We start from the raw sequence: 26,456 nt of genomic DNA on the forward strand, positions 1-26,456 counted from the left end.
GCCTAAGACTGGAATGCCATTAAAGTTCATGTGTGTGTAAAGGCAGGCGTCCCAATACTTTTGGTAATATAGTGTATGAAATGCTGGAGAGGACCATCAGAACCTGCAGATTGGGCACCAGGGCCCTTAAGGGCTGCACCATAAGTCCCAAAGGGCCACCTGCAGCCCCCAGGCTATAGGTTGGGCAGTGTTTCGGAGTAAATAGATTCTCATTGTTAAAGCAAGTTGCTACCATGTAAATCCATTGACCTTTGACAGTCTATCATCCGATCCCAATCAACACTTCGACTCCTAATGAAGAAGGTGTTTTGGTGACACTTCCAACCCATTGGTACATGAACGAGAGGAGACAATGAGCGACCCCTCCCCAGCCCCCACAGATGGGAAGCAGCACCTAATCTGTTCAGAGGTCGCTCAGGCGGATGCGTGTGTAGTAGAGACACAGCAACCAGAAAACAGAAACAGCGACACAATTGAAAAGCGTTGGCGTGTATCAGGTGGAGGTAACAAGATCTGGATCCTGATGCTGAAATGACTCGGTTTGCATGCGGGAAAGTGAAGTGTGAGTCAGCAGCCCTGTGCCGAGAACAAGAGAACAATGGGGGCATCAGCCCTGTGCCGAGAACAAGGGGACATCAGCCCTGTGCCGAGAACAAGGGGGACATCAGCCCTGTGCCGAGAACAAGGGGGACATCAGCCCTGTGCCGAGAACAAGGGGACATCAGCCCTGTGCCGAGAACAAGGGGACATCAGCCCTGTGCCGAGAACAAGGGGGACATCAGCCCCGTGCTGAGAACAAGGGGGACATCAGCCCTGTGCCGAGAACAAGGGGGACATCAGCCCCGTGCTGAGAACAAGGGGGACATCAGCCCCGTGCTGAGAACAAGGGGGACATCAGCCCCGTGCCGAGAACAAGGGGGACATCAGCCCTGTGCCGAGAACAAGGGGGACATCAGCCCCGTGCCGAGAACAAGGTAGACATCAGCCCGGTGCCGAGAACAAGGGGGACATCAGCCCCGTGCCGAGAACAAGGGGGACATCAGCCCCGTGCCGAGAACAAGGGGGACATCAGCCCCGTGCCGAGAACAAGGGGGGCATCAGCCCCGTGCCGAGAACAAGGGGGACATCAGCCCCGTGCCGAGAACAAGGGGGGCATCAGCCCCGTGCCGAGAACAAGGGGGGCATCAGCCCCGTGCCGAGAACAAGGGGGGCATCAGCCCCGTGCCGAGAACAAGGGGGACATCAGCTCCGTGCCGAGAACAAGGGGGACATCAGCCCCGTGCCGAGAACAAGGGGGACATCAGCCCCGCGCCGAGAACAAGGGGGACCTCAGCCCGGTGCAACCAAAACACCTACTAACCGCACCAATCCTGACACTTCTCTCCATGTAAAAAATCTGTGCTTTCTTGCTAGAAAATTACTTGAAATCCCCAAACATTATACAGTTGTGCCCATAAGTTTACACACCCTGGCAGAATTTATGATTTCTTGGCCATTTTTCAGAGAATATAAATTATAACACAACTTTTCTATCACTCATGGTTGGCGTTTGGCTGAAGCCATTTATTATCAATAACTGTGTTTACTCTTTTTATATCATAATGACAACAGAAACTACCCAAATGACCCTGATCAAAAGTTTACACACCCCCAGGGCTTTTTATCAGCAGGAACGCAGGGGCACCTCCAGCACTGAATGTATGTAATGGCTGGAGAGTCTATTGATGCTGGCTGTTGGGGGATCTATTGTTGCATGACGTAGGTCTAAAATTTTTGCTGGGGGTAGGCTTATGTTGCTGGTGGGGTCAGTTGTTGCTTAACGGGAATCTACTGTTGAGGGAGGGGTGTATTGTTGCTGGCTGTTGGGGAATCTATTGTTGTTGGGGGACATCTATTTTTGCTTGTCAGTATATTGTTGCTGGTGGGGGAACGATTGTTGTTGGTTATGCTTATGTTGCTGGTGGGGTCAGTTGTTGCTTAAAGGGATCTATTGTTGAGGGAGGGGTGTATTGTTGCTGGCTGTTGGGGAATCTATTGTTGTTGGGGGGGGGCATTTATTTTTGCTTGTCAGTCTATTGCTGCAGGTGGGGGAACTATTGTTGTTGGTTAGGCTTATGTTGCTGGGGGGGGGGGTCAGTTGTTGCTTAAAGGGATCTACTGTTGAGGGAGGGGTGCATTGCTGCTGACGAATCTATTGTTGGGGGGCATCTATTTTTGCTTGTCAGTACATTGTTGCTGGTGGGGGAACGATTGTTGTTGGTTATGCTTATGCTGCTGGTGGGGTCAATTGTTGCTGGAAGAGGTCTACTGTTGAGGGAGGGGTGTATTGTTGCTGGCTGTTGGGGATCTATTGTTGCTGGAGGGCATCTATTTTTGCTTGTCAGTCTATTGTTGCTGGTGGGGGAACTATTGCTGTTGGCTAGGCTTATGTTGCTGGGGGGGGGGGGGGGGTCAGTTGTTGCTTAAAGGGATCTACTGTTGAGGGAGGGGTGTATTGTTGCTGGCTGTTGGGGAATCTATTGTTGTTGGGGGGGGGGCATCTATTTTTGCTTGTCAGTCTATTGCTGCAGGTGGGGGAACTATTGTTGTTGGTTAGGCTTATGTTGCTGGGGGGGGGGGGGTCAGTTGTTGCTTAAAGGGATCTACTGTTGAGGGAGGGGTGCATTGCTGCTGGCGAATCTATTGTTGGGGGGCATCTATTTTTGCTTGTCAGTCTATTGTTGCTGGTGGGGGAACTGTTGTTGGTTAGGGTTATGTTGCTGGGGGGGGGGTCAATTGTTGCTGGAAGAGGTCTACTGTTGAGGGAGGGGTGTATTGTTGCTGGCGGTTGGGGGATCTATTGTTGTTGGGGGGCATCTATTTTTGCGCGGCAGTCCATTCTTGCTGTGGGGTTCTATTGTTGCTGGTGGATGAACTGTTGTTGTTTGTGCTTATGTTGCTGGGGGTGAATTGTTGCTGGAAGGGATCTCCTGTTGAGGGAGAGGGGGGGGGTCTATTTTTGCTGGCTGCTGGAGAGTCTATTGATGCTGGGCTGATGCTGGGAAATCTGTTGTTGCTACCAGGGTCTATTGTTGTTGGGGTCCATTGTTGCTGGGGAGGGGGGGGGATCTGCTGTTGCTGGGAAGGGTCTATTGCTGCTGGGGGTCTACTGAACTGCTTTTCTTGTTAAATTCAATACCAACTACTTATCACAAAATGATACTTGGTTCGGAAGTCTCTAAAAGGGGCGGTACTGGGAGGTGGGTAGGGGGTGAAGCCAAGGGATGGTGCTCACAGGTGGGTAGGGGGGCGGAGACAAGACGTGGCTAAGAAGGAGGGAGTTCCTGGACCTATTCACATCAATGGCAGCTTGAAGTGTTTTGTGGTATTTGTGGATGAGGCTCTTTATCTTCTCAGATGGGAAAGCTGCCCATTCTTCCTCCAGTTCCTGGAAATTCTTGGGCTGTCTTGCATGAACGGCACGGTTTGAGATCTCCCCAGTGTGGCTCAATGATATGGAGTTCAGGAGACTGAGATGGCCACTCCAGAACCTTCACTTTATTCTGCTGTAGCCAATGACAGGTGGACATGGCCTTGCGTTTAGGATCATTGTCATGTTGGAATGTCCAAGTACGTCCCATGCGCAGCTTCCAGGCTGATGAATGCAAATTTTCCTCCAGTAATTTTTTGATAACATTCTGCATTCATCTTCATCAATTCTGACCAAATTTCCTGTGCCTTTGTAGCTCACACATCCCCAAAACATCAGCGATCCACCACCGTGTTTCACAGTAGGTATGTTACCTTGGAAAGAGATTCCCCTTGGGGTTGGACTTTTAAGGCACGGGTAAATGTATCACTTACAATACACATGTATAATTAAATAAATTTATTGAAAAAAAACAAGTACAAAACATAGGTTAAAAACATATGGCAGGTTGTCTACAATACATAGGGTCAAGAGGCAGAGACAGATACCGCTGTACTGAAGGTATATGCCCAACGCGTTTCAGAGATACAGCAAAATTCCTTCTTCAGGGGCAACCTTTAAATGGCGGTCTGCAAGTGATCAATCATATACTATTTAGTCATTGGTAAGTATAAGGAAAAGATGTATATACAACAATGTTTGTAATCATTATATTCATTCACATTTTAAACACAGTGTATATTTAACATATCACATAAAAACCCTTTTTGGGGATTGTTTCTTTTCTCTTGTTTTTCCCCTTCCTTTACCTGGCAGATCTCCCACATCTTTTGGGTTTCAGCTGTCCCCACTTAGCCCTTTGTCTAATAGGCACACACCAGTAAGAACGTGCTTACATGATACGTCTTCAATTCTTGCCATCCACCTTCCTCAACCAGGCACCCAGATACAGGGATGAAAGCATTTCAGATCTTTGTTTTTAACGATATGGGCAGGCATACATTCTAAAGTGTCACTCGGCAGACTCTGTAAGTGTTTCATCGCTTTATGTTAAATATACACTGTGTTTAAAATGTGAATGAATATAATGATTACAAACATTGTTGTATATACATCTTTTCCTTATACTTACCAATGACTAAATAGTATATGATTCATCACTTGCAGACCGCCATTTAAAGGTTGCCCCTGAAGAAGGAATTTTGCTGTATTTCTGAAACGCGTTGGGCATATACCTTCAGTACAGCGGTATCTGTCTCTGCCTCTTGACCCTATGTATTGTAGACAACCTGCCATATGTTTTTAACCTATGTTTTGTACTTGTTTTTTTCAATAAATTTATTTAATTATACATGTGTATTGTAAGTGATACATTTACCCGTGCCTTAAAAGTCCCACCCCAAGGGGAATCTCTTTCCAAGGTTCTATATTACGGGATGTGGCACATTTAGGTGTGATTTCACATGAGCATACTATATGCACAGTAGGTATGTTGTACCTTTCATCATAGGACCTTGCTGACTCCTCTCCATATGTAGCGTTTATGGTTGTGGCCAAAAAGCTCAGTTTTGGTCTCATCACTCCAAATGACTTTGTGGGAGAAGGTGTGAGGCCTGTCTCTGTGCTGTTTGGCGTATTATAAGAGGGATACTTTGTGGCATTTGCGTAGTAATGGGTTTCTTCTGGCGACTCGACCATGCAGCCCATCTTTCTTCAAGAGCCTCTTTATTGTGCATCTTGGAACAGCCACACCTCATGTTTTCAGAGTCCTGTATTTCACCTGAACCTATTTGTGGGGTTTTCTTTGCATCCCGAACAATTTTCCTGGCAGTTGTGGCTGAAATTTTAGTTGGTCTTCCGGACCGTGGTTTGGTTTCACCAGAACCCCTCATTTTCCACTTCTTGATTAGAGTTTGAAAATTGCTGATTGGCATTCTCAATTCCTTGGATATCTTTTTATATCACTTTCCTGTTTCATACAGTTCAATTACCTTTTCCCGAGGATCCTTTGACAATTCTTTTGCTTTCCCCCTGAGTCGACCGGATGAAAGATGCAAGGGTCTGTCAGGAGACCAGAAACTCATTGACCTTTTATACACACACACGAATTACAAGCAAACAGATCAAAGGTGAGGATGGTTACCTTTAATAGCCATTCAAACCCCTTTGTGTCAACTTGTGTGCAGCATGTTATCAGGCCAAAATCACCAGGGATGTGTAAACTTCTGATCAGGGTCATTTGGGTAGTTTCTGTTGCGATTATGATTTAAAAAGAGTAAACACATGTAGCACCCTCCTAGGTAGGTGCTAGTGAGGACATGGCTCGGTTTGGCTTGGGGTGAGTGTAGCACCCTCCTAGGTAGGTGCTAGTGAGGACATGGCTCGGTTTGGCTGGGGGGTGAGTGTAGCCCCCTCCTAGGTAGGTGCTAGTGAGGACATGGCTCGGTTTGGCTGGGGGTGAGTGTAGCACCCTCCTAGGTAGGTGCTAGTGAGGACATGGCTCGGTTTGGCTGGGGGTGAGTGTAGCACCCTCCTAGATAGGTGCTAGTGAGGACATGGCTCGGTTTGGCTGGGGGGTGAGTGTAGCCCCCTCCTAGGTAGGTGCTAGTGAGGACATGGCTCGGTTTGGCTGGGGGGTGAGTGTAGCCCTATCCTAGGTAGGTGCTAGTGAGAGAGTATAGTTTTGAGCTCTGTCTGCCTATCAGAGGGGCTGTAGGTAAATCAACATTGCTTTCTGCCTACCAGAGAGCAGGCTCTGTTAGTGAGGTCTGCTCATTGTGCTCAGTATGCGATTCATTAAGTCTCAAGAATGTTTCTCGCTGGTCCACGAGCAAGGCATGTTGGACAGTGGGAGGAACCCTGACGAATAGGTGCATATGCTTTTGATACAGTCCTGGTGATTGGCGGAGGGCAGGTCGCCTCGGTGCATTCTGGGGTACTGTATAAAAGCCAGGAGTACATGTGCTGCAGGGTCTTTGGCTGGAGAGCAGAGTCCTGGAGGGAGGGGGGCGGCTGCCTCCTCCTCTGTAAAGGTGGCATGCAGTCGCAGGAGGTCGACCTGAGGGCTAGAGGAGTGGTGTAGAGGAGCTGAACCCAGAGGTCTAGGGAAGCTGAGAGGGGAGTCACTGGAGACCCTAGGACTGCAGTATTGTGAGTACCGGGACTCGTGTCAAGGGGGCCTGACCTGAGGGGGGCCACCCCTGCATGTAGAATAGTCAGTGGATGGGTGTCAGCAGGCCAGGAGAAAGAGAATGCTAGGGAGAGTGTCCTGAAGATAATTTGCTATTCAACGAGTTGTCTTGGTAGAAGAGACTCAATTCAAATTCATCCATAGTGGCAGGGGGAATCAACAACCTGGCAGTACCAGAAGAGAGGAGTCCTCTACATTGTGCATAGGTAAACGGAATATCCCACTATTTCCTTCTCCTATCCCCATTTTACAATAAAATACAAAAACAAGCATATACATATTTTTTCCACATTTTTTTTTTCTTAAAAAATACACTAAATAAAAAAAAAAAACAAAAAAACAATGCATAACATTTTTTTTTTAAATAGATACCTAACATGTCACGCTTTAAAATTGCGCACGCTCGTGGAATGGCACCAAACTTCGGAACTTAAAAATCTCCATAGGCGACGCTTTAAACATTTTTACAGGTTAACAGTTTAGAGTTACAGGGGAGGACTAGCGCTAGAACTATTGCTCTTGCTCTAACGCAGGGGTATCAAACTCAACTTCATTGCGGGCCGCATCACTATTATGGTCGCCCGCAGAGGGCCAGTTCTATCTGTAGCCCACCACTATCAGAAGTCAGAGCCCCCACCCTCCCTTACATCACACTGCATCCCCTTTACCATGTGTTGCTGCTGCTGGGTAGAAGCTGGAGGCAGAGTTGGGAAGCAGTAATTGCAGAGTCTAGAGGAAGACTGGAGTCAGCTGCCGGAGTCTGCTGAATGCTGAGACCAGTGGGGGCGGAGAGGAGAGGTCTGTAGGAGGAGTTGTGACCTCCTCTCTGCTGCCAACTGCTGGGTTGGGGGGGTCTTCTCTGCAGCTGCAGGGGGAAGCACAGGATCTGGCAGAGGAGTTCTGTCCTCTCTGCTGTTGTCTGCTGATACTAGGTGGGGGCAGAGACGAGGGAGATGCAGCAGCTGCAGGAGAGGTGCAAGGGCCACATGAAATGGCCTGGAGGGCCGGATTCGGCCCGCGGGCCTTGGGTTTGACACCTGTGCTCTAACGTCACTGTCCCCACCCCTTTCAAGCAGTAGTAATGCATGCCAGTAGGTGTGGCTTGGGAGGATCTGAGGCCAAAAAGGGTGTAATGCTGAGACACCACACTCCCAACAGCCCGATGTGTGACAAAGGTTGAGAAAGGCCTCAGTCTCAGCTCCTCCAAGCCACACATTTGATGCACTTCGCCCCATGGCTTTGTGAAACATGCCAGTAAGCATGGTTTGGAAGGATCTGAGGCCATTCTCCACCTTTATCCCACATCAGGCCACACCTACAGGCACATTTCCCTAGGCCATGGGGTGAAACGCGTCAAAGACGTGGCTTGGGAGGAGCTGAGACTGAGGCCATTCTCCACCTTTATCACACATCAGGCTGTTGGGATTGCGGCGTCTTGGCATTACACACTTTTTGGCCTCAGACCCCCCCCCCCATGCCACACTTACGGTCACGTTTTCCTAAGCCACGAGGCGAAATGTGTCAAAGACGCGGCTTGGAAGGAGCCAAGACTGAGGCTATTGTCCGCCTTTATCACACATCGGGGCTGTTGGTAGTGCGGTATTTTCCGCATTACACACAGACCTCTGACCCTCCCAAGCCACACTTACGGGCACATTTCCCTAGGCCATAGGGTGAAACGCGTCAAAGACGTGGCTTGGGAGGAGCCGAGACTGAGGCCATTCTCCACCTTTATCACACATCGGGCTGTTGGGATTGCGGCGTCTTGGCATTACACACTTTTTGGCCTCAGTCCCCCCCCCCCCCCCCATGCCACACACATGGCACTTTTCCACTGCAAGTACCGGCTAGTACCGGCTCGGCTCTACTCGGCCCTGCTTGGCCCGGTTTGCTTTTCCACTGCGGTACCGCATGGTATAGTGTCGGAACGGTTCGGTACGGTATAGGTTTGCTTTTCCACTAAAGTAGTACTAAAGTTAAGTGGGTGGGATAACAACGGGGTGGGTGTGATTCTCTGACCAATCAGTGGCTAGTAGTGACTGCATACAAAGGATTGTGGGATATAGTACCAGTTTGGTACCTGTTGGAACCACAATCGAGTAGGTACTGTTTTTTCAGAGCCGTACCGTACCGTTCGGTTCCATGCAGTGGAAAAGCAAACCTATACCGTACCGTACCGAACCGTTCCAACCCTATACCATGCGGTACCGCAGTGGAAAAGCACAAAAGCGTTGCGAGCCGGTACGGTTCTATGCAGTGGAAAAGCGCCATTACGGTCACGTTTCCCTAAGCCACAAGGCGAAACGTGTCAAAGACGCAGCTTGGAAGGAGCTGAGACTGTCTACCTTTAATCACACATCGGGGCTATCAGGAGTGCGGTGTCTCTGCAATACACACTTTTTGGCCTCTGACCCTCCCAAGCCACACTTACAGGCACGTTTCCCTAAGTCATAGGGATGTAACGATATTACCGCCATCGCGGTATCGCGGTGTTTTACATGGCCCGATATCGTCGTGGTGGGTGCACGGTCTGGCCGCCGTCTATGTGTCTCGTCGGCTCCTGTCTGTCACTCACTCACCTCTATGCTGCAGTGCTGCTTGCTTACTGGCCGAGCCGAGGCGAGCGGCTGCCAGTTGGTTTGGAGCAGTGTGGGTGGGCGGGCTTGTGGGGCGGAGGCGGAACCAGCGCACGAGAGCGGCGGACTCGGCAGGCACCAGGAAACACACAGCACCACTACACTAAGGCAAGAGCAAGACACCGTGTAATGTCTTGTAATGTAGAAGAATTACACTGAATTATAGAACTAGCCTGTAACTCACGGGGAAGGAGTAGTAGCACCCTGATGAGGTCATTCTTTCACTTTCTCCTCATGTAAACCTGTTTTCTGTGTTAGACTGGTAAGAAATAGATTCAATAGATTCCTCAATGACGCAGGGTACTGACCCTCCCTCTCCCAGGAGTACTGTATGGAGAATTTATATGAAGCTAATATCAAGAAATATTCAGGGTCTTATGCTAGTTGTATGCAAAAAATTGTTGCATGTCTGTTAAAACACAAGCAAAATAGTGCTGAGGACAGTTAGGGCCACTGATATGAGCTATTTAACAATACCGTGAGCTTTCCCACAATATCGCAATAAATATCGTACCATGAGGTCAATATCGAAATTGTATCGTATCGTGAGATTTTGATATCGTTACATCCCTAAGTCATGGGGTGAAACACATCAAAGACGTGGCTTGGAAGGAGCTGAGACTGAGGCCATTCTCAACCTTTATCACACATCGGGGCTGTTGGTAGTGCGGCGTCTCCGCATTACACACAGACCTCAGACCCTCCCCAAGCCACACTTACGGTCACGTTTCCCTATGCCACGGGGTGAAACGCATCTAAGGCGTAGCTTGGGAGGAGCAGCCTAGCAAGGATGTCACAGGAAACACGGCACAAGACCAAATGCTGCCAGAAGAGGTAGATCCCGCTATACAACGCTGGATCGGCTGAGTGAGTTAGTACCAAAAGTTAACAGAACTCACCACCCGGTAGATAAACCTTAAAAACAAAATGTAAAAAAATGGGGGGGGGGGGGGGTAAAGTTCTGCTTTAAAACCCTCAGAGCATTATATATTTTCTGACAGCAAAGGACTTGTAGAAAAAAAAGCTGGTTGTTGCAATTTTTTTTATGTTGCACAAGTCTTTATAAAATGCATATTTTCAGGAAAAATATAATAAAATGAATTGCAGTGCTATAAACTAACCAATATTTTAAATAAAATATAAAAGATGAAGTTGCATGGAGTAAAAATATAGCAAGCATGTCAAGTCTTAAAATTGCGTGCGCCTGTGATATGGGGAAAAACTGCGGTACCAAAAAATCTCTATAGGATACCCTTTAGAAGCCTCTACAACCTATCAGTTTAGAATTAACTTTGAGCTCTGGTGCTAGAATTGGTGGCTTTGTGTACTGGTCCAAATAATTTGGTGGAGGGGTTTTTTTTTTCAGGGGTTGGGCTTGGCCCCTTAGTTCCAGTGAAGGGAACACTTAAGGCGTCAGCATACCAAGACATTTTGGAAAATTTCATGCTCCCAACTTTGTGGGAACAGTTTGGGGATGGCCCCTTCCTGTTCCAACATGAATGCTCCAACATTACCCCCACTACACCGGTAGCACCACCGGGTCACTGGCAAGCAGAGCACCCTACAACCTGCAGCAGAGAGAGGGAAGGACCCCACCAGACTCACCACCCCACCAGAGTAGCACCGGACTGCACCAGATAGCGCCTGTATCCACAAGCGGCATCCAAGGGAAAGGAAAACCCAGGAGTCAATACCAGGGGAAAAGGAGGAGCTCCCACAGCCAAAATCGCCACCCAGATGCTCCACTGTCATGGGCGCTGCTCCACAAGCACGTCGGACCAACTAAACATGGCCACCGGTCAATAGAAACACATAGGTCCCAAAGAAATGGCGCAGGCCATGGCAAAATGGCCACTGCACGTGGCTCCCAGGGACGGAGGAGGGATCCCTGACAACAGCCACCGTGGAAAGGGGGGATACAGGCACAGGACCACCATGAGCAGCTAGTGCCCCCCCCAGCCCACTGGTACAGTGCAGCACACCATTCTCTGCCATTTGGCAACCCACCGCGCTCCCCCAGGGGGGGGGGGTACGACCGAACCAGACAAAACCTCCTCGCTATCGAAATGGGGGGCTGTCAGCCAGAATGGAAGGTTGGGACTCGGGCTTATTCAACCTCATGAGGCATTTAACACGCAGGCCAGGGACTACGTGGCCTACCTAACGCAGAGCCCTGGTCTGCATGAGCTCCCTGGTCAGCCTGTCACCCAGTCCGGCAATTGATTGTAGATCTCACAAGAGAAAAAGTGCCATAAAAAGAAAAAGAAATGCCAGGACCAGAGATCCCGGCAGGGTACTAGGTGCTTACACCTGACTAGGCAGAAAAAAACTAAAGACCTATAGCAGAGAGGGGATGTATACCACCTAGGACTGCCCATGGGCATAGCCAAGTCTTTTTTCTGCCTAGTCTCCTACTCCTGTAGGGGGCAATATAACCCTGTGGTTCTGAATAATGAAGAGCTGTGTCAGTCAATGATCGAAAGAGAAAGGGTTTTTAATACAGAAATGTTGTCTTAGTGAAAAGTCTGTCCATGTACAGTATAGGATGCACTCAATACTTGGTTGGGGCTCCTTTTGCATGAATTACTGCATCAATGCGGCGTGGAATGGAGGCGATCAGCCTGTGGCACTGCTGAGGTGTTATGGAAGCCCAGGTTGCTTTGATAGCGGCCTTCAGCTCCTCTGCATTGTTAGGTCTGGTGTGTCATCTTCCTTTTGACAATCCCCCACAGATTCTCTATGGGGTTTAGGTCAGGTGAGTTTGCTGGCAAATCAAGCACAGTGATCCCATGATCATGGGACCAGGTATTGGTACTGGGCTTACCTTAATTATTGACATGCAAGTACCAACATCTTACCAAGAGTTTTTTGGGAGCAACTTGTTATGTTCCCTTATTTATATATATATATATATACAGTGGGTACGGAAAGTATTCAGACCCCCTTAAATTTTTCACTCTTTGTTATATTGCAGCCATTTGCTAAAATCATTTAAGTTCATTCTTCTTCCTCATGAATGTACACATAGCACCCCATACTGACAGAAAAACACAGAATTGTTGACATTGTTGCAGATTTATTAAAAAAGAAAAACTGAAATATCACATGGTCCTAAGTATTCAGACCCTTTGCTCAGTATTTAGTAGAAGCCCCCTTTTGATCTAATACAGCCAGGAGTCTTTTTGGGAAAGATGCAACAAGTCTTTCACACCTGGATTTGGGGATCCTCTGCCATTCCTCCTTGCAGATCCTCTCCAGTTCTGTCAGGTTGGATGGTAAACGTTGGTGGACAGCCATTTTTAGGTCTCTCCAGAGATGCTCAATTGGGTTTAAGTCAGGGCTCTGGCTGGGCCATTCAAGAACAGTCACGGAGTTGTTGTGAAGCCACTCCTTCGTTATTTTAGCTGTGTGCTTAGGGTCATTGTCTTGTTGGAAGGTAAACCTTCGGCCCAGTCTGAGGTCCAGAGCACTCTGGAGAAGGTTTTTGTCCAGGATATCCCTGTACTTGGCCGCATTCATCTTTCCCTCGATTGCAACCAGTCGTCCTGTCCCTGCAGCTGAAAAACACCCCCACAGCATATTACTGCCACCACCATGCTTCACTGTTGGGACTGTATTGGACAGGTGATGAGCAGTGCCTGGTTTTCTCCACACATACCGCTTAGAATTAAGGCCAAAAAGTTCTATTTTGGTCTCATCAGACCAGAGAATCTTATTTCTCACCATCTTGGAGTCCTTCAGGTGTTTTTTAGCAAACTCCATGCGGGCTTTCATGTGTCTTACACTGAGGAGAGGCTTCCGTCGGGCCACTCTGCCATAAAGCCCTGACTGGTGGAGGGCTGCAGTGATGGTTGACTTTCTACAACTTTCTCCCATCTCCTGACTGCATCTCTGGAGCTCAGCCACAGTGATCTTTGGGTTCTTCTTTACCTCTCTCACCAAGGCTCTTCTCCCCCGATAGCTCAGTTTGGCCGGACGGCTAGCTCTAGGAAGGGTTCTGGTCGTCCCAAAAGTCTTCCATTTGAGGATTATGGAGGCCACTGTGCTCTTAGGAACCTTAAGTGCAGCAGAAATCTTTTTGTAACCTTGGCCAGATCTGTGCCTTGCCACAATTCTGTCTCTGAGCTCTTCAGGCAGTTCCTTTGACCTCATGATTCTCATTTGCTCTGACATGCATTGTGATCTGGAAGGTCTTATATAGACAGGTGTGTGGCTTTCCTAATCAAGTCCAATCAGTATAATCAAACACAACTGGACTCAAATGAAGGTGTAGAACCATCTCAAGGATGATCAGAAGAAATGGAAAGCACCTGAGTTAAATATATGAGTGTCACAGCAAAGGGTCTGAATACTTAGGACCATGTGATATTTCAGTTTTTCTTTTTTAATAAATATGCAACAATGTCAACAATTCTGTGTTTTTCTGTCAGTATGGGGTGCTATGTGTACATTCATGAGGAAGAAGAATGAACTTAAATGATTTTAGCAAATGGCTGCAATATAACAAAGAGTGAAAAATTTAAGGGGGTATGAATACTTTCCGTACCCACTGTATATATATATATATATATGAGATTTCTGTACTCTAATTTAGGTCTACATTCACAGATATAACTTTTAAATCAGGCTCCTGATGAGTGGACAGCGATCCATGAAACGCGTAGAGCCCTTAATCGTGAAGACATATTACCATGTATCGACCATTATCTTTTTTGATGCATCCATTTATTTATTATAATATGAATTGTACTATATATATTTTTTATGTGAGTTCTCTATTTATATGTGTCTGTAGTTTATCTGTAATATTAATTTTTATATTTTAGATATTTATGTCAATTATGAAATAAATTATTAATTTGTGATTTTATAGAATTCTGTTATTTAGTAAGTGACTTTCCTCATTTAAAGTCCCATGACCACGGTTCCTTTTTTGTATGTACATACAGGGATGGAGGTTTGTCACCGTGTATACCTCAGATCGGATCCTTTTTCTCAAATTTGCAAAGAGGAACTTCTTCTGTACTTGTTCATATTTTTGCACAGACTTTTGAATACGAAACCGTTCACCTTTTCTTGTCATTTCTATAAAAATATAATAAAATTCAAGTGAAAGAAAAAAAATAGGTAAGCACATACATCTTTCTTACACAGGGTAGTCAGCCTTGGTGTTAGCAGGGGGATGGGCTTGGGCATCTGCAGGTAGGGGCGGGGGGGGGGGGGGGGCAAATGCCCTCCCCTGGAATCTCAACTTCCCCTTTAAAGTGGTTGTTAAGACACTTTATACCACCCTGTATGGTCTGTTTGTGTGTGCCCCTATGTATGGGTTTTAAAAAAAATAAGGCGTTCTTTACCAGTTTTCAGAGTGCCAAGCAGCGCTCACGTGACCCGTCGGCTCTCTCCTCTCCCCTCTTCCCGTCTGACAGCTGCCTGCAGCAGGTGGGGCCGAGGATTCCTCGCTGTCGTCAGTCGGGGAGGGGGAGGAGGAGGTGAGAGGGAGGGGAGGGGGAGAAGGAGGGGAGAGGGAAAGGAGAGGAGGAGAGGGAGAGGAGAGGGAGGGAGGGAGGGGGGGGGGGAGAGGGAGAGGAGAGGGAGGGGGGGGGGAGAGGAGAGGGAGGGAGGGGGGGGAGAGGGAGGGAGGGGAGAGGGAGGGGGAGTGGAGGGGGGGAGGGAGGGGCAGTGGGTCACGTGAGCGCGATTGGCACTCGGAAATCTTGTAAAAAATGGCTTATTTTTATAAAACACAGACAGGGGCACACAGGATTATTAAACAGACTGTAGACAGGACAAGAAATTACAACAGCAGGAGGGGCACTGACAGAGGAGCACACAGGAAGGGAGGGAGGGGGGGGAGAGAGGACAGAGGAGCACAGGTGGGCTGCGGATGACGGAGGCACGTAAACTGACCACGGTGTCAGGGCTCAGCAGCCATGGTATACCGTAGTCAGTTTACACAAGGGAGGACATAGCCAGGCAGGATCAGCCAGGTATTTTAGGTGATACGTGGGGGCCAAATTACACAGCTCAAGCACTGTGCTGTAAAACATGCTTTAAGGGAACAGGACCAATTTCAAAAAGGGGCGGAGCATGGGTGACCTTAAAATGATGCCCCCCCCCCCCCCCCCCCTGAAAAAAGTTCTGCAGACGCCCATGGGGATGGGAGCATTTTTAGGAATAGTAAGGTTTAGCCTGGAATTCCACTGTAAAGGTCACCTATCATTGAATGTTAGCCCCAAAACCAGCTTTTCTTTTATTGATATTTTATTAAAGTTTTTCAATATGACGAGACATAAGGCAGTACAGAAACAAAGTACACATGAATGTCAGTACACTTTGTACAAATATTGCTCCCAAATGCAAAATGAGAGCGAACAATCTAATATTGTAAACAGGACATGGATATGACGGGACTTCCTGAACATCAATTTTTGAGCCCCAAGACCAACTTTTCACATATTTTCAGTTTCTGATCGGTACCAGAGCCATTGGAGTTTGTTGCTGCAGCTTCCCCATGACTTCCCCATGGATGACCACAGTAATTACACAGGGCAGAAAGGACTGAAAACACTGCAACCCACAATGCACTGCAGTGCAACAGCAACCTACTGAAAGCGGTCCTTAGCAGTGCCATTTCCAAAAACACTGGAGATCCCGCCAATGCATAGCACAGGAGCTGCTGCATTTAGGGTTGTTCTGCGACAACCAATGCGAATGCCACCGGTATCGACTGCCACTTGAAGGTGCCTAGTATACTGGCAAAAGGTCCATCTTCAGGCTTGCATATTATGACAGGTATGCTTTAAAGCTGCACTTGAAATTTGACTTGGTGTCAGTCTCCTTCAGTTCCCTGTACAGCAGAGATCGGACTAGGAGAAGAAGCAGCAGCAGTACAAGGAACCAATCAGTATTCAGGCAGAGACAGCTCATTGGTCTACTGCTTCTTTCACTATTCAGTCACAGAGTAGGAATAAAACCTCCAAGTGTTAATTGCAGCAGTCTTCTGCCCTACCAGCCGGGGTAAATCTCAGAACTGGATGGACAGAAATAATCATCCTTTGGAAAAAAAAAAAAAAAAAAAAGCAGCTCCTACATATGTATTTCATCTGTGTATTTAGTCCTTTGGCTCGAATTCAGGTTTAAAGGGAACCGGTCACATCAGACGGTACCTGTGGATTTCACTGTTGGGATATTGTGGCTGCCAGATTTGTAAGCATTCCTCAGCAAACCGCATCCTTGCAGCATCACATCCCTGTCTGTCCTGGAACTGGAACCAGGAGTTGGTCGATGGCAGCTTCCAGCATAGGGTGGGAACCTGCGCCGCCAAAGAAATCTATATACAGCAGAATATATGACTCTAGATGTTGGCATCTGCACAAGACTCCACCCCCCCCCCAATTCGCAAATTAAATAAAGTCAATGACCCCCTTTTTTCAGCTCATTTTTCTATACTTAGGGGTGAAACTGACATGGATTTATAATACAACCTTCAAAACTGAAGTAATTCTGAACTTCCCTGAAGTCAGATAACCTGATGCATATCCCCTGGACCAGGGAGCGTGAACCCAGACCCGGACCAGGGAGCGTGAACCCGGACCAGGGAGCGTGAACCCAGACCAGGGAGCGTGAACCCAGACCAGGGAGCGTGAACCCAGACCAGGGAGCGTGAACCCAGACCAGGGAGCGTGAACCCAGACCAGGGAGCGTGAACCCAGACCAGGGAGCGTGAACCCAGACCAGGGAGCGTGAACCCAGACCAGGGAGCGTGAACCCAGACCAGGGAGCGTGAACCCAGACCAGGGAGCGTGAACCCAGACCAGGGAGCGTGAACCCAGACCAGGGAGCGTGAACCCAGACCAGGGAGCGTGAACCCAGACCAGGGAGCGTGAACCCAGACCAGGGAGCGTGAACCCAGACCAGGGAGCGTGAACCCAGACCCGGACCAGGGAACGTGAACCCAGACCCGGACTAAGGAGCGTGAACCCGGACTAAGGAGCGTGAACCCAGACCCGGACTAGGGAGCGTGAACCCAGACCCGGACTAGGGAGCGTGAACCCAGACCCGGACTAGGGAGCGTGAACCCAGACCCGGACTAGGGAGCGTGAACCCAGACCCGGACTAGGGAGCGTGAACCCAGACCCGGACTAGGGAGCGTGAACCCAGACCCGGACTAGGGAGCGTGAACCCAGACCCGGACTAGGGAGCGTGAACCCAGACCCGGACTAGGGAGCGTGAACCCAGACCCGGACTAGGGAGCGTGAACCCAGACCCGGACTAGGGAGCGTGAACCCAGACCCGGACTAGGGAGCGTGAACCCAGACCCGGACTAGGGAGCGTGAACCCAGACCCGGAGACACATACAGGGGTTCCAGTTTGTGCCAACCAAAAAAATCTCTTAAAGTTGGATCCTCAGCAGGAGGCACGATTGTGAATGGGTCATTCAGATGAAGTCTTATTAAAAGGCGCTCTGCGCAATGGCTCAAGCCAATCAGAAGGTGCTCTCCAACAGACAATGGCAGCCACACCCGGTTGGGCAGACTTCCTGTGTGCTGAACCACTCCAGCATGTGTGCTGTGTGTCCTCCATGACCACAGCTGAGGCAGAAGTTGGAGGAGCCTCGGACAGACACGTGGCAGATGGCGCACTGGAAGGTGAATCCTTTGCAGATGGCGCACTGCGTTCCTCGCACCTCGCTACGGCAGTGGCTGCAATAGACGCCAAATTCTGTTTAAAAAAAAAGGACGTACGGTGAGGACAAATCACTGTTCTTAACAACGGAACTAAGTATTCAAACTCAACATTCTTATAGGAGTGGACACGCAGCGTATAGCACAACGGCAGCAAACGTGTCCAGTGCATCCCCTCGCCAATACTCAAACAGTACAAACAAATGGCCACTGCCCCCACCTATAACTGGCCTTTGCAGTACTGGGTGTCCAGCACGCTCCTGTGCCTTTAAGGAGGGGTGAGCTCCCTCCAGGCTCACCTGCCCTCTAGCCATTATTATGTATGTGCTTCTACTATGGAGGCTCTCAAAAATGTATAGTTAGGACTGCAGATAATACCGCATGTACACTGCTCAAAAGAACTAAAGAAACACTTTTTAATCAGAGCACAGCATCAAGTCAGTTAAACTCCTGGGATATTGATCTTGTCAGTTAAGTAGCAGAGGGGGTTGTTAATCAGTTTCAGCTGCTTTGGTGTTAATGAAATTAACAAATGCACTAGATGGGCAACAATAAGACAACCTCCAAAACAGGAATGTTTTTTCAGGTGGAGGCTACTGACATTTTTTTCCCTACTCATCTTTTCTGACTGTTTTTCACTAGTTTTGCATTTCGTTAGGGTCAATGTCCCTACTGATAGCGTGAGGTGATACCTGACCCTATAGAGGTTGCACAGACAGTCCAACAACTCCAGGATGGCACATCAATACGTGCCATTGCCAGAAGGTTTGCTGTGTCTCCTAACACAGTCTCATGGAGTATGGAGGAGATTCCAGGAGACAGACGGTTCATGGCCCCCATGCTCACCTAACCTAAATCCAATAGAACACCTCTGGGACATTAGGTTTCGGTCCATCCAACGCCCCCAGGTTACACCTCAGTCTGTCCAGATCTGGGAGGAAATACCCCAGGACACCATCCTTCTCATTAGGAGCATGCCCCGACATTGTCAGGCCTGCATACAAGCACGTGGGGGCCATACACACTACTGAGGACCATTCTGAGTTGCTGCAATGAAATTTTAGCAAAATGGACTCGCCTGCCTCATGTCTTCACTTTGATTTTTGGGGTGCCCTTGAATTCAGCCATTTCCATCAAATGATGTGGCATCCTTTCCTTCCTAACACATTACCCAGTCCATACCAGTATAGATCCTAAAACATTACCCAGTCCATACCAGTATAGATCCTAAAACATTACCCAGTCCATACCAGTATAGACCCTAACACATTACCCAGTCCATACCAGTATAGATCCTAACACATTACCCAGTCCATACCAGTATAGAACCTAACACATTACCCAGTCCATACCAGTATCGATCCGAACACATTACCCAGTCCATACCAGTATCGATCCTAACACATTACCCAGTCCATACCAGTATAGATCCTAACACATTACCCAGTCCATACCAGTATAGATCCTAACACATTACCCAGTCCATATCAGTATAGATCCTAACACATTACCCAGTCCATACCAGTATAGATCCTAACACATTACCCAGTCCATACCAGTATAGATCCGAACACATTACCCAGTCCATACCAGTATAGATCCTAACACATTACCCAGTCCATACCAGTATCGATCCTAACACATTACCCAGTCCATACCAGTATAGATATCCAGCATGATATTTTTTCCCCATTGAGATCTGACGTGTTTTCAAAGAGTTCCTTTCATTTTTCTGAGCTGAGTATTTGCAAATATATGCAAACTAAACCCCTGTTTCTAACACAAACTGTTATACAGGAGAATTCAGTTGGTTGCAGACCAGTCAGTAAGTTGAGCTGGGAATTTTCTCTACATGTGATGCCCTTCCGTAAGGCCAGACATAGGTGGAGGCAGTTGCCATTTGTTTGTACTGTGTGCCCATAGACACAGAGGTTGGGCTACGGTAAAGCTATGCCCCTGCTTTATAAATGGCTTCCTAAATGTAACAGTTTCTGTAATTATGGATATTGGTTAGTTGTTCTCTAGTGGACCTTTATACCATTGTCCACTTAACACTTACCAATGCCACGATGTGGCTCTGGAGGGCATGAGACAAACTTTAGAACCTCTGCCCTCTTCTCCTGCAGACCCCAGCGGTATAAGATCTCTCCATAACACTTCTTAAAGTCGTCAAACTGCTGCATGTTTGCTGGGTCCAAAATTCTGTTTGGGAATTTAAAAAAAGGTCATCGTAAAACAGTTACTTAAAGGGTAAGAAGAGACAACAAAGCTAGAAACACAGAGGAATATAAAACAATACACCAAGGGAAGATCAGCACAGTGAAAGATGAAGGGGCGGGACAGAACTTGACTTTAGAGCTGCAGTTGAGATTTGCATAATGGAGCTCCTGGGGTTATCAAAGGTTCTGAAATACATTTGAGGGTACATGCCACCACTCAATGTGGGTGTTTGTGATCCTGCTAGCAGTGTTGCAGCACCAAAGACAACTGTTCAGGTAACATCTGGATAACTGACAAGGTTTCCAAATGTCAGGATTTTTGACTACTTGACATGCAATGTATAATTGATTGCAATGGCTGCAACAGATAAATCTTCTATAAAGGAGAATGGGGTCTTCAGTTTGGGGTTCCTGAACACAAGGATTTTCTTTTAGCTTGCTACCTTCCTCTTGCAGGGCTCAACAAATCCTAGATGCCAGGTAGCCATGGCGACTAGAAATTGTGTCCTGACGCCTGGGCTTTTGTCAGCCTATTCACATTGCAGGGATGCACAATTTGTATCGCCCTTACGCCCAGGACACGCAGTTTCGGAAAGGTTTTTCTACATTTAGCCCTGCTGCATCAGGTGGAAGCATTTGGTTGGCTTCGCTGCCACCCAATTGCTTCAACACACGCAGGTAAAGTTCCCCCCGCTATGAATCCCAGGCTCCGCTTGCCCTCCTGCTGGACCAGGACCAGCGCAGTGGGCACCGCAGAGTAGAGGGGAAGGAAGAGAGTGGACACACATCCGCTCTCCTCCCCATCTTGTTCCTGACCTGGAAGCAACATGCATGATGTCACCTCCAGGTCCTCGATGAGTTTCCCCAGCCAGCATTGCCAGGAAAGATTGTAATGTAATGCGATGCGATCATTACATTCAGTGGAGACATACAGAAACCTGCATGTCTCATTACAGAGAACTTGTCACCAAAAATCATCACGTAGGGGACTTTTTGTCCCTTATGTGATGAAAAAAAATGTTAAGTAAAAAGAAAAAAATGTTTTTAATTGTAAAAAAATTAAAGTTTCACCCAAGCACATAAAATCCACCCACACCAATATACATGTACAAACATAAATGCACGCATTGGAGGGCCTACACACAAAAATGTTGATTGCAATACATGTTACATATTGCCACGCACGTGCACTAGCTGGCTCCTCGATTCAAAGCAAATTTGTCAAGCCATTGTCTTGCCTCGAATATTCGCTGCCTACCCACCCTTCCTACTGATTTCTGGGAATCCTACTTTAAATTACTGCAACACGTCTCTCACTGAATTCGGCAATCCCTCTTTCGCTGGCTACTCGCCCTTCATCCCAGACTTCTGGACTCCCACTTTAGATGGCTACACCCGGACCCCAACAGAATTTTGGAATTTCCCTTCCTGCTTCTTACTGCCTACCTCACCTTCCATCCATTAATTCTGGAATTTACCTTAAACCTCCGACTGCCCCCCTCTACTGAATTCTGGAACCCCCTTTACCTGACTACTCTAACCTCCACCACTAAATTTTGGAATCTCACTTTTTAACTGCCTACTTTCCATTCCCTTCTGCATTCTGGATACCCCCTTTAAACTGTCTTCTTTCCCAGCTCACTGGATTAAATGTCTGCCCCCCCCCCCCATCAGTGAAACATTTTTTTTTCAATTGATAACCTTTTATTTTTGTCATGCTGTTCTTTCTCCCGTTCCCGAGGGTCCACATAGTTAATATTGCTATATCGGTAGTCATCAGGAGAAGCGTCACCCCATGGCACTACATGGTCGCCTTCTTGTCCGCCTGTGCAAAGGAGAACATAGAAGAAATAAGGACATGGTCTCTATGCAACCCACATTACACGACTGGATGTAATACTTTGTACAGTAGATGTGTCTCATACAGCAGTCAAATCCAGCTGTTATTCTACTACTGAAAATTAAAGCATTCACTTGTGTTTTTTTATTTTTTTTATTTTAAGTCTGTAGTTTATACAGAACCCTGTTTGATTTTGATACCATTTTTGATAAGAATGCTTGTATAAAGGCTGGGGTCTTTTTTCTAAATAAACATGTCATTTACCTGGTGTTCTGGGGTCCCCCCTCTTCTCCATCTACCACCATAGGAAGCCGCTTCATATGGTAGCATAGGTGCAGGCTCGATCCTGAGGTGCGCTGTGTGTGTGGCTTGACTCCGCCCTCATCATTGGATTTGATTGACAAAAGCAGGAGCCAATGGTTCCCGCTGTGCTCACTCAGTCCAGTGAGGAGAAAGTGAGAAAGCAGTGTGGCTGCTCTTAGGCACAGTACTGAATCAAGATCGGGCTCAGGTAAATATCTGGGGGGGAGGGGCTGACGATAAGTTTTTTTTTTTTACCTTAAAGTGGAGTTCCACCCATTTTTGTAACTTTAGTTGTATGTAATCCCCTTTAAAACTACTTTTACCAATGGATACTTTTTTTTTGCTAGGAAATACCTTATTTTCTTCTTTATTCATCCTCTCCTCACTTCCGGGTCCGGCCGCCGATCGGCGATTACATCATTCGGTGATTCGCAAGGGCTGCTGGGATGTATCTCATAGTTACATAGTAGGTGAGGTTGAATAAAGACAATAGTCCATCTAGTTCAACCCGTGTAGGTATGTGTGGCTGTAATCATCTCACATACCCCTGAATGTTCTGATCCTTGAGATGTAAGTCTAAGAGTCTTTTGAAAGCCACCATACTACCCGCAGAAACCACCTCTTGTGGTAGAGAATTCCACAATCTTGTTGCCCTAACAGTAAAGAACCCCCCGCGTTGCCTGAGGTTAAAATGCTTCTCCTCTAATCGCATTGTATGCCCTCGAGTCCTCATGCAATCCCTTCGAATGAACAGCTTTTTTTCTAAGCTGGGATCCCCATTAAGATATTTATAAATTGCTATCATGTCCCCCCTCAGACGTCTCCTCTCCAGGGAGAATAAATCGAGCGATTGTAGACGCTCTTCATAGTCAAGGTCCTCCAATCCCCTAATTAGTTTAGTTGCCCTTCTCTGGACTCTCTCCAGCTCCAACACATCCCTCCTGAGGACTGGCGACCAGAACTGGACGGAATACTCCAGATGCGGTCGGACCAGAGTTTTATAAAGTGGAAGGATTATAGTCTTATCTCTCATGGGATGAAATCTCACATTATTACACAGGAGTCCTGAGCTGTACTCGTATGCATTGGATTGAGTCCGTGCTCTGCCCTGCCTCCTCTCAGTGAGCTCAGCGAGGATATAATGCTTTCAGTCCTCGCTCACTGAGAGGAGGCGGGGCAGAGGCAGGGGCAGAGCATGGACCCAATCCAATACATCCGAGTACAGGTCACTGGGAGGAGGCGTGGCGAAGCACGGCCTCAATCCAATACATACGAGTACAGCTCAGGACTCCTGTGTAATAATGCGAGATTTCATCCCATGAGATACATCCCAGCAGCCCTTGCGAATTGCCGAATGACGTAATCGGCGGCCGGACCCGCAAGTGAGGAGAGGATGAATAAAGAAGAAAATAAGGTATTTCCTAGCAAAAAAAAAAAAAAAAAAGTTTCCATTGGTAAAAGTAGTTTTAAAGGGGATTACATACATCTATGTAATCCAAGTTATTAAAATGGGTGGAACTCCACTTTAATGCTGAGAATGCATTAATGCTTAAAGCGGAGTTCCAGCCTCAAAATTTTTTTTTTTCAATAAAAATACCCCCGGGACAGTCAGGGCTAGTGCATTTCAGCAATGATAGCCTCTGAACTGTCCCCGGGTTCACTTACCTTTTAGAAGAAATACTTACCTTGAAAATGTCTTGTCCAGCGCTGCCATCTCCGGTGTGGGCAGCTGAAGGCAGAGCGTCCTCTTCCATGACGTCGGAGTCCCAGAATGCGCCTGCACCGGCTCTGCTCGTCACTTCCGGTGCAGGCGTGTCATCCCTGCACAGCTTCTGGGCATGCCCAGAAGCTGTGCAGGGATGACGCGCCTGCACCAGAAGTGACGAGCGGGGCCAGTGCAGACGCATTGACTCCTGGGAGCGATAACGTTCTGCTCCCAGGAGTCAATGCAAGCAGGAAGAGAAGGCGCGGACCGTGGCCGCAGAGAGAGGAAGTGGAAGGAAGGTAAGTATACTTTCTTCAAAAACAAGGTAAGTAAAGTACAAAACAAATCGTGATTATCCAATTCTTTTTGAGGTTACTTTAGAGCAAGCGGATGTCAAATTTTCATTTTGAGACTCGAACTCCACATTTGTTGAGGAAAAAGAAACATTCCCGTCTGGATTATCTTTGTACATTACAAGGTTTATAAAAACCTGTGTTGCAGATTCCTACCTTTTGTTATTCTGAAGAAATCCCTGTTTGTGCCTCTGTGCTGAGTGGGTCTAATGGGAGTGGTTTCATAATTATCAATCAGCTGTTCACCTGCAGAGCACTAATGAGGAAATCTGATGGGACTGCATCCCTTTAGACGTTTTCCTATTGGGAGTATCTCACTAAAAAAATTGGATTTTTGACTTACCGTAAAATCCATTTCTCGGATGTTCTTTGATGGACACAGATCCTGATCTTCTTAATCATTGGGTTATACTGCCCCCTACAAGAGGAGGGCACTAGGCAGAAAAAAAGCCTGGCTACGCCAATGGGCAGTCCCAGGGGTATACTCCTTCTCTCTGCTATAGGCACTCAGTTTTGTTACAGGCAGTGTCAGAAGAATTACAACTCCACAGAGGGGTGGGCACTGTGTCCATCAATGAACATCAGAGAAATGGATTTTACAGTAAGTTAAAAATTCCATTTTCTCTTTCGTTCATTGACGGACACAGCTCCTGGTATTCATAACCATTGGGACGTCCCAAAGCATTGTTAAACATGAGGGGTGGGAACAACAAAAAAATTCCCAAGGCTAAACATTAGCGAACCAGGCAACAGGAGCTCAACCAAACTGGAGCCCACCTGAAAAAAACAACACACCCTCAAAGAGGATCAGATCCTCTAAACAGCAGCCTGCAAAACCTTGCGGCCAAAAGAAGCATTCGCAGATGCCAACACATCCATTTTATAAAACTTTGTGAAAGTGTGCACCAACGACCAGGTGGCCGCCTTGCAAACCTGCTTCACTGACGCCTGATGATGGAAAGCCCAGGAGCCACTGAACACCCGAGTAGAGTGCGCCTTGACAGGGAAAGGAGGAACCTGACCTCTGATGGAATAGGCCTGAACCACCATCTGTCCGATTCATCTGGAAATGGTCACAGAGGAAGCGGACAACACTTTGAGGTCCATCCGTGAGCACAAATAGAGTGTCTGACTTCCTAAAATACTTCATAGCTGCCAGGTACACCTTAATAGCCCGGTTCACATCCAAGGCATGCAAGGCAATTTAATTTGGATGTGTTGGCCTGGGACACAGGGAAGGCAACACAACGTCTTCATTCAAATAAAGATCAAAGACAGCCTGAGGAAGGAATGACGGACAGGGGCGAAGAACCACTAGTAAGGTGAACAACAGTATAGCGCCGCCAATTCTGACACCCTGCACACAGAGGTGAAAGCCACCAAAAAGGCCACCTTCTGGGACAACTTAAGAGGGAGAATCTGAGGATTCAGAGTGCGTGGTCGCACACCCAGCAGGGTGACCCACGTCCGCGGCAGCCAAATCAGATTCAGGATCTGAGGAGACCGATGAGGCAGGGGGTGCTTATACCAGCCCATCGCCCAAAAGCCACCTCCACTTGGGACACAAAGGACTCCAGGACTGCCGTCAGTGCATCAATGGATAGATGGGACGCGGAGTTCCCTGCAGCCCCAGAGAGGGGATCAGGTGGGGAGATGTGTGCCAAAGACTCCATGAGTCATCAGGGGAAACCCACAAAAAAAAAAAGTGTAAAACACTGCTATGGGACAACCTCCACCGCTCTGGCAGCACCACCTGGTTGCCAGTCACAGAGCACCAATCAATCCTGAGCAGAGAGGGAGAAGACCCCACCAGACTCACATTCCCGCAGAAACCAGGAGGGGCTCCCACCACAAAATCGCCGCCCAGAGGGCTCCACTATCATGGATGCCCCTATTTTCAAAGGCAAACCACAAGAAAATGGCCACCGCACTACACAAACATGGCCGCTGTCTATTGCACACACAGGCTTCAAGAAAATGGCGGCACCACAAGGCTCCCAGGGACCCAGGAAGGATACCTAGGCCTCAAGGACAGGCACAGGCAGGACGGGGGGCCCTGGCAGAAGCTGGCGGCGCACCCCCCCACCCCCAGCAATGCCCTGCCCCCACCCCAGGAG

At 47.8% G+C, this 26,456-nt stretch overlaps 1 protein-coding gene across 2 annotated transcripts in view; it reads right to left on the bottom strand.

Moving 5' to 3' along the window:
- Positions 1–17,574: 17,574 nt before the first annotated feature.
- Positions 17,575–26,456, bottom strand: part of WDR59 (WD repeat domain 59) — an 85,660-nt gene continuing 76,778 nt past the window's right edge. For both annotated transcript variants that reach the window (XM_082269600.1, XM_082269599.1), the window contains 3 exons: positions 21,840–21,963; positions 19,979–20,121; positions 17,575–17,956 (listed from right to left, as the gene is read on the bottom strand). In XM_082269600.1, the coding sequence (XP_082125726.1) occupies positions 17,721–17,956; positions 19,979–20,121; positions 21,840–21,963 (503 nt within the window). In that variant the 3' untranslated portion in view covers positions 17,575–17,720. The remainder of the gene's footprint in view (positions 17,957–19,978; positions 20,122–21,839; positions 21,964–26,456) is intronic.

Source organism: Pelophylax lessonae, assembly GCF_965119305.1.
Source record: "Pelophylax lessonae genome assembly, chromosome: 10".
NCBI classification, from domain to species: Eukaryota; Metazoa; Chordata; class Amphibia; order Anura; family Ranidae; genus Pelophylax; species Pelophylax lessonae.